The 9,057-nt window shown below is 32.5% G+C and overlaps 1 protein-coding gene across 1 annotated transcript; it reads right to left on the bottom strand.

Moving 5' to 3' along the window:
• Nucleotides 1-202: 202 nt before the first annotated feature.
• Nucleotides 203-6,273, bottom strand: LOC110600598 (methyltransferase-like protein 17, mitochondrial). The gene is made up of 12 exons (XM_021737466.2): nucleotides 6,050-6,273; nucleotides 5,707-5,972; nucleotides 5,549-5,622; nucleotides 5,339-5,433; nucleotides 4,681-4,778; nucleotides 4,447-4,530; nucleotides 4,129-4,209; nucleotides 3,902-3,985; nucleotides 3,689-3,784; nucleotides 1,090-1,169; nucleotides 838-926; nucleotides 203-657 (listed from the first exon to the last, which is right to left on the bottom strand). Exons 1-12 carry the CDS (start codon nucleotides 6,180-6,182, stop codon nucleotides 317-319), a joined length of 1,521 nt encoding a protein of 506 aa, XP_021593158.1. The 5' UTR covers nucleotides 6,183-6,273; the 3' UTR covers nucleotides 203-316.
• Nucleotides 6,274-9,057: the final 2,784 nt, after the last annotated feature.

Here is a 9,057-nt window from a genome sequence, read left to right as displayed (position 1 = left end):
ATAAATCAAAACACCGAATTAAATATGTTCAATTTGATTCTCCAGCTTAATTTTTCAATTTAAACCGACAACTGCTAAACCCCAGAACACGTCTCGTTCCTATTTAGGGAAATGGCATCTTCCCTAAAGCTTATACAAGTTCGGTTGTATCTGCAGAAAAGATGAGAAAGCCCAAGTTCTTGATCAAACCATGCCCTCAACCTTTTTGAAGAAAAGGAACCCATAAATACATAAATAAATAAATACAATTGGCATCTAATATAACTATTGGTTTCGATTTAGTTTGTCGTTACAATAAAACTACACGGCTTTCAGCTTAGAATGGCCACAAGTCTCCCCAGAGAGATCTCCGGGCCTGATGATGTAATGAAGGATTCCGACTCTTTGTTACAACTATATGCTCGAATGATCCTTCTGAGCCATCCTTATTGATTGATCGACACACATCCAACGCAACTTGCCTGCCTCTCCTAACAGGTGAGAAGATTATCCTTCCCCAACCACCCCCAAGATTTGCATGGGCTCTTCCTTCTTCTATTTCTTTGTCTTCACTATTATTGTCAACCGTGTCAACTTCATCAGCGTCAGAATCATAGTCAATTGGATTCACTTCTTTATATGGGACAACATCAGCTTCATCTTGCTTGATTATGTCCTCTGCCAAGATGAAGAACAAATTATAAGAGTAGAATTCAAAATCTCGCAAAACTCAGACTAAATTATATAGCAGCTACTCAAATTTGTCAATATCAAGATGCAATAAAATAGGTTCTTTAAAAAAATTACTTCAATATGTTCTTTAAAAATATTATTTCAATATGCTATATTGAAATGTACCATAGTCAATTTCAAGACTGTCGAGATTTCTTTTGGCATGCTGCTCCTTCAAAGTTTCAAATTTCATACCATCAAGAGGCCAGGATACCCTGTTTACACAATGCATACATGCATCATATTGGAATATATACACATTTAAAAATAAAATAAAATTAAACACTTGTTGAAACTCGTTCTTGAAAAGGTTTTCTCCAAACAAATGCAATTCATTGATGAAAATATATTTCTATATATATATTTAAAAATACAAACCGAGGTCGTTGCCCTCGTCTGAAAGCAACAAAGGAAAATTTCTCATCTTCGAATCCACGTAAAGGCTCACCCTTGGACCGCTACAATCATTCATGGACAAAAAAAAAGTCAGTATCATTAATTATATATATATATATATATATATGAAAGTTAAGACTTTAAAATTTTTTGACACGTGGTATGCTCTCAAATAATTCTTAAACTTAATTATATTGTTTAAAAGATTGCGAGTGAAATAAGTTATCCTTACAATTTTTTTGATTACTTTCTATTTAGTTTTGTTGATAATTATATATTTAACTTAAATTTAATATTTCAAATAAAATTTAAAAGATTTGATACAATTAATAGTTTTGGATTTTGAAATATTCTAATTTAACAGTCTTGGATATACAATTATATAGCTTAAACATTCTTATAGGCAGAATTGAAGAATATACAAGTGTCAAGCATTTCATAATAGCTACTTTTACAACTTTCTTTGCTCATCATGGTTAATACATTATATGTGAGTTCTAGGGGTGTAGAAGAACCAAACTATTCATTAACTATTCGAAACTCGGCTCGATAAAAACTCAACCGGACTCGGCTTGTTTTTTAAACAAGTTTACTCAAGCTCAACTTTTTAGGCTCGTTAAGTAAATGAGCCAAGTTTGATCTAAACGATATTCGGCTTGACAAGCATTGTGAGCTCGGCTCATTAAGCATTATGAGCTTGGCTCATTTCTAAGTTCATGAATAAACTCGTGAATAGACTCATTGAGCAGACTTGTTTGTCAAGTTTGTGAGTTAGCTCATGAGCAAGCTCATAAACGAGGTCAAAAAGACGCTCATTTATAAGCTCATTAAATATGCTCATGAGTTGTGATTCGGCCAAATATTTATATTAATTTTGTAATTTATAAATTCAAAGTCACATTTAGTTTAATTATAATTTTTTGAAAGATAATACTATTTAAAATTATAGTATAATCATTAGAAAATATAATTATTTATAATTTAATTCTAAATTTATAATAGAAAAGTATTTCAATGCCATGATTATATGATGAATAAGTATATTAGATAATAAATATGTCCTTAATATAAAATAACAAACACTAGATACCAAATATTGAATAATGTTAAAAATGCTCTTTGATAAAATTTTTAAAAAAAAAAAAAAAAAAAGAGGAGGTTATAGACACTTTTAATCATAATATAAGTAATATTATCTTAATCTTCATTCAATTTTTAGGATATATTTGTATTATTTCTTTCCCTCTCTCACTTTTTAAACTTTAAAAGATTAAGTTATACTAAACTATGTACCTATATATATTGTTAGTTTATATATTTCTTTCCCTTTGATTGAGTAATTATAATATTACTCTATATATTTCCCTTTAAGAATATCTTTCTTACTCTTGCTATCGTTATTGTCACTACTTTCACATGCTTATATATTTGCTTTTATGATCATCTCATATTTATTATTGCCTAATTAATTTCATAATATTAAAGTGTTCCTATAATTTAAATATAAATAAAAATAATAAAATCAATGAAGTTTGTATATAATGTAGATATATGTAATTAAGTTGATTATATTTATATTAATATATTTATTCCATATACAATTTTTTTATTTATATTATATATAGTGATCTTTCATATCATATATAATAATTTAATAAACATAATATATTTAAATTAAAAGTAAATGATAATATATTAAAATTTTAATAATCAATAATTGAACTTGTTTTTAAATTTAGTTGCTTGTGTTATTGGATGGAACTATCCATTGTTATTTGCTTTAAAATTTTGATAAACATATAATTAAATAATATTTTAATACAAAATTTAATTATACTTAATATGAATAATTAAAAAATTACATCATTAGTAAATTTTTCTATTATTATTTTAAAATTAAAATATAAAAAAATAAAATATATTATAAAGTAAAAAAATAAATAAACCGTGTAACGTGGGTGTTACAACCAGTAATTTTCTAATTTAGATCCAGGAAAATAAGGGAGGAAACTCTCCCAACAACGAATGAGAACGACAGGACGCCCAAGCTATCACAAATGTTATCAAGAACAAATAAAACTAAAATAACATGAAAGTACAATAGTGAACACAAAAACATCTTATAATAAACGGGCAACATGAAGAAAGAACTGGAGAGTAGTATAAATGCTAATAAAGCAATTACTGGTAAATTTTTCAATGATCCTGATCACACTAGTCTTTCGATTTACAGAAATCTAACCCATTCCACATCAGTAATTGGGATATGTTTAACACCTCAGAAACAATGATCCATGCATAGAACAAATGAGACATCAACAGATCCTCATTTTTGTAGCTGTGTTTATGGATAAAATAAGAAAGGTCCCACTTGTTCGCTCAGATCTCCCCTTTTACTTCCACTACTACAGACATTTGGTATATGGGTAAAATATTTATAGTCCCCAGCACAAATATTCAAGGATTGAAGATAGTTAACAATGGTGCAAATTTCCTATTAAGATCTCCATTTGCTCCAATACAACATCCTAGAAACATAAATGATCTACAGAATAAAGTAAAGCACAAATAAAACACAAACCTTGTATGCACGTTGTGATGTTGTTCTCTGCAAACGCTGAACAAAATGACAGTATTTAGCAGATTTCTCCAAAGGACAGTGCCCATCATGAGCACACTGCATCAACAATGCAGTTAAGAAAATTAGATAAGAAAATGAATTGCAAATGTTCAGAATTTGTTTGATAGTTTAACATCAAAGGATTGGAAAAAGGACAAAAATTAGCATACTCACAGGAGCAACTACAAAAGCACCACTTTTGACAGACATCAGATCCTTGCAAGCTTCATTGTTTGGCATTTTAGATTTGCGGCATTTCTGAAAGTTCATAATAATTGCATACATGAGAAGAAAAAGCAATGTAAATTAGAAGAAAAAAGAAGCCCTTTTGCTGCTCAAATATTATTGGGCACCACATCAAAACTTTTTCCAAATAAGACCAGAAGGAACAGTGACAGTACCCTTTTCTCCATCCATAATATGTGAGATCGCATCTGAGATATGATATTAGATCCATGTGGTGTTCCTGGTTCAATTAAAACCTGCACCAGATTTGATTTTTCAGAAAAATTCATGCAAACAACATCCAGTTCAAAATTGAGAAAGTTCGTGGATCTGAAGTGCATCCCCCTCCTTCTCTCTCTCTCTCTCTCTCTCTCTCTCTCTCTCTCTCTCACACACACACACACACAGAGTATAATGATATTATCACTAATTCCTCTGCCACATGCATATACATATCGAGACACTAAAACTTACTATCAAGCATAAAATCATACCAAAACATCCCGTGTAAGATCCCAAAGCTGGCGCACCATGGTAATCCTGTCCTTGAGTGACGGTACCTCCCCAAGCACATAGGACTTCATTGAATGAAAATTTAAGCAAAGTTAGTAAGAGTTGAATGTCAAATAAGTTCTATTAACGCAGAGAGAACCAAGAGGACACATAACTGCCCACATGCAGACCAATGAGACAAGTTTACAAAAGAACTATAGAAAAATACAACTTACAGCAATTACAAGGTCATGTTCCCTCTCAGACTTGTTGATACTTTTAGTTAATGCTTGAATGCTATTATAGCTGTGAATAAGTGGCAAATCCTTCAGACCTAGAAAAATTATAAAATATTGATTCAGAATTTAGCTTCAACTATGTGCCTCAGATGAAATAGGGAAGAAAATAAGTCCAGTCAAGTCATAAATGTGTAAAACAGACAGAATTCTTATAATTATTTTCTGACTATAAAAAATATATAAATATATAAAGAATTATTTGGAACAAAGTGTTAAGTTTTACTATAATATAGAGTTGATAGTCTAATGCATACCAATTTTTGTCACCAAATTCATTTAGTTACTACCAAACAGGTGCACCAGTCAGATAATCACCCACTCGTATCAGTTCACAATAATAGTACAATGTAAGATGCCTCAGTTAATTCATGATTAAATTAGAGTATCGCAATATACTCATCCACTAACAATCATTTTTAGATTTTTGACAACCCCACTGATTTCAGTGATAAGAAAGCTAGGTGCATTGCAATGTTGGCCAGCATCCACCCACTTCACTTCTAACCAAAATACAAATTACTTCTTTCATATTAACATTTGGATCAAGTCAAACAAATATATCTAGAAACTAGAAAATAAAGCAGTCCAAAAACACCTTGTATGAGGCTCCGACCAGCCCGTTGCATCGATTGCGATGGCTCCACCAAGTTTACCTTTTCTACCGACTTTGGCCAAACCTCACGCATTGCCCTCAAATTTTTCACAACAAAGATTATCACAATTCAACACCTTCATTATGCTGCGAATCTCACTACACAAATAGATTTAAAAGAAAAACTAGACAGAAGAAGCAGCAGCAGCTCACCAGAAAGCTGATCCAGTACCAGCACCAAAATCCAAGACCTTAGATGGGGAAAAGCCAGGTAACCTTCTTCGGACCTAATTAAATGTCTTTAGCATCTTTAGAAAGGATAAAAAAAGCTGGGTTCAAATAGCGATAAAGAGTAAGAAAGACAACAGTACCTCGCTGAAGACTCTGTGGCAGGCAGAGAAGACAGCAGGCATGCGCGAGGCAACATATGCAACTGTTTCGTCGTCTGTGTATTTGAGACCAATATCACCGTAAGCGCTCTTGATTTTCCAGCGCTTGGAGCGCTCCATAGACTTGAATGGATCCTCAACTAGCTCCTTTGAAGTGGTTGTTGTCAGCATCAGATTCACGTCCTTGATTTCGCTGAACGACTCTGATAATCTCAGCACTTTCCTCTTCATGTGTGGTTCCTCTTGCTCTTCAAATATTTAAAAAAGAAAAATTACATAATGAATAAGTGTGGGTGGGGGAAGAGTCATACATGGGAAGAAGTACCTCGTAGGTATCTTTTGATGGCACGGCGGAGGCGGACGGGGATGACGAGGCATCCCTGCGATTGTTTGGCTGCAGACAGGAGGGTTTCCGGAGTGAAGATCTTTTGGGCGGTTTCGGGAATTAGGTTTGCCATTTTCTTTTGATTTTCCCTCTAAAATGGGAAATAATCACTAGCTACTGCTGGTTTGAAGTTAAACTAAGGGATTTCAGAAATAATAAATTAGGGATGGCAAGAGGGTAATAAAAACCGAATCCAATCCATTTGCACTTTTACCCATTAGAAATCTAAAAAACTAAATTTAGTTATATAAAATCAAATAAATTTAGCGTAGCATAACTTACATTTTCAAATCAAAGATAAGTGTGGGTTTTATTTAACTTTTTATTAATAATTTACAAGTAAATTCAGATTGAAAATTAAAATTTAGTATATTTAATTCTCATGGTAAAATTCAAAGGTAAATTTAATTTGTAAACTAAAATTATATGTAAAAATTAAAAATTATATAAGTTGTTTGTCAAAATTCACACAATTTTTAGTATAACTTGTGAAAATTGCTTACAAGCACTTGAAAAAATAGTTTTAAAAATAGTATAACAAATATGTTAGCTTATTTTTAAAACTTATAAGCTAGTTTAATGGGTTATACAATAAAACAAACACTCCCTCAATTATGGAGCTCTTCTCTCACTAGTAATCTAGAGAGAGGTTTGTTAAGTTTTCTTCTTCAGGTCAATGCTGAAGTTCTGTTTGCCTTTAGGGGTGGAAGCCATGTTGACTGTGCTTTTAAAATGCTGTGAAAACTTTCATAATCCTTTGTTTTAGTTGTGTATAATTTGTTTGTGGTTGTGCAGATCTAGAGTTAAATTTAGGAGGTTTCTTTGGAATCTATTTTGTGATGATAGCTTTGGTGTTCAGCGTTGGCTTTTTCAAAATCAGTTATTGATAGTAAGGGGTCTGTTGAAGGCCTATGGAATAGGCACCAAAGTTTGGAAAACATTAAAGTGGTCCCTCCAATGCTACTTAAGTATTGTGATAATTGTAGTACCGGTCTTCTCCTCTACTATCAATGACTCTTAGCTATGGTTCAACAGATGTCGTTGTTTGATTTTAGTAAGGAGACTTGTTAGACTATGTTTTACCCGATTTCAAGGAAGTCTCTCCCTTTTATTTATTCTTGAGCGTCCTTCTCCATGAGTCTTAGAGTCGACAGGGCAGCATCTCCAAGCATGCAAGTTTCTAGTACTAGCGTCTCCTCAAGTCTCTTGCAAGGTGATTTGCACTTGTGAAACCTTTTTGGTGGTGCTTCCAAGGTGGTTTTTCAAAAGTTAAGTTCTTCATTTCTCTAGAGAATCTTGGGCTTGCTTTGTGGTATGGATTATTGTATTATGGCCTAGATAGGGCAGTGAACTTTGTATCTTTTTGCACGGTGCTCTTTTTAATGTGAGTTCATTTCCATAATAAAAGAAAAAAGAGTGCCAAAATTCATATTGTTAAAAAGAATACCTTAACAAAAATTTAAAACTTTAAAATAATAATAATAATTAAAAAAATTAGTTTACATATTAATTTCATAAATAAACGCAAATAAACAACAAAAGAATGTAAAAAAATCTAAAATCATTAAAAAAAAAAAAGTAAAAATGGAGCCTTATATTTTTTTTTGTGAATTGCTTTTTATGCTGCACAATTTGGTTGGTGTTTGGTGAATGACAATGTGTAGCACATTATAAGAAAATTAAAAAAATAGTTACGATAATTATTGATTAACAAAATTAGATTGATAATTCTCGACATATTTTTTATCATTTTCAAACCAAGATTACATTAAAATGTTAAGCAACACATAACTATCAATTATCGATGAACCATCATAGGAAAATTCACCAACCACATAAATTGGTCAATAATGTGTCCATCTAAAATTTGCAGGCAATTTTGAAAAGAATAACCTATAGACCGAAATAAATCAATAAAAACTAGTGAAAACGGTATGCAGCAATGCAAAGCAGAATGATAGTATTTAGAAATAAGTTATACTACATCATTGTGGCTGAGAGAAATCTAGCATAAGTTATTCACGTTTTTACTCTTCTTTTTTGTTACATATAACTATATATTGCCACCTATATTTTTTTCTGTTTCTTCTTCATTCCAGAAATATCTATGTACATGTATAAATACCCCCCAAATTAATCAATAAAAGTATTATGTGCCTACAAATATTTGTGCACTACACTTTGCATGGTATCAAAGCTATAGTCTGTAAAATTTCTTCTAAGATATTCCTCTTCTTCCAACGTAAGCAGCTATGGTTAAAATAAGTAGAGTTTCGGAAGAATCAGGTTCAGCCACGGCCAAAAGAAGAAGAGTCTTTGGACCTCCTCCAGATGATGGGCTCGACACAGAGGATTGATATTACCATGGTGATAAGGAACGTCATTTTGTCTTGGCAAAGCCACATCCAAGCAGACTAAGCTCGGGCTCTTCACCCGCCCAGCCTTCAGGAAAACACATTCTATGCTAGCGAGCAGCGTATTTTTCTTTTTACCCTTTTATTTTGAAAACTACCTTACTTACTCATCTTTTATTCTATACAGATATGGCCGGATCAAGGAATAAGTTTGCTAAGATAGCATGCGCTGCTCGTAAGGGCAAAGTTGTTGCTGGAACAACCGGTGTGAGCTCATCACGTTGAGGAGATTATCATGCTTACTCATCCACCACCCCCTTCTGCAAATGAAGAAACAAGTCCTACTCAGCCTGAGTCTTCTACAAGGGGCGATCCTGCAGTAGTCCCTATTCAAGCGGACCCATCACAGGAAAAGGCTAGAGCTGTAGCCACATGGCTCAGGGGAATTCAGCATCTAGCACTAGCCCTAACTCGAACAACTTCTTTACTTAAGGAGCCCCGAATTTTAGTCCTCATTGTCAATGTTAGTGTATTTGCTCTAGGCCATTATCTTGGACATTTTTATGTCATTTTGGTTAATAAAAGAGGTTTTAT

This window comes from Manihot esculenta, chromosome 1, assembly GCF_001659605.2.
Source record: "Manihot esculenta cultivar AM560-2 chromosome 1, M.esculenta_v8, whole genome shotgun sequence".
In the NCBI taxonomy this organism is placed as follows: Eukaryota; Viridiplantae; Streptophyta; class Magnoliopsida; order Malpighiales; family Euphorbiaceae; genus Manihot; species Manihot esculenta.
The sequence above is the reverse complement of the archived record's forward strand: the minus strand, read 5'-3'. Positions and strand labels throughout refer to the sequence as shown.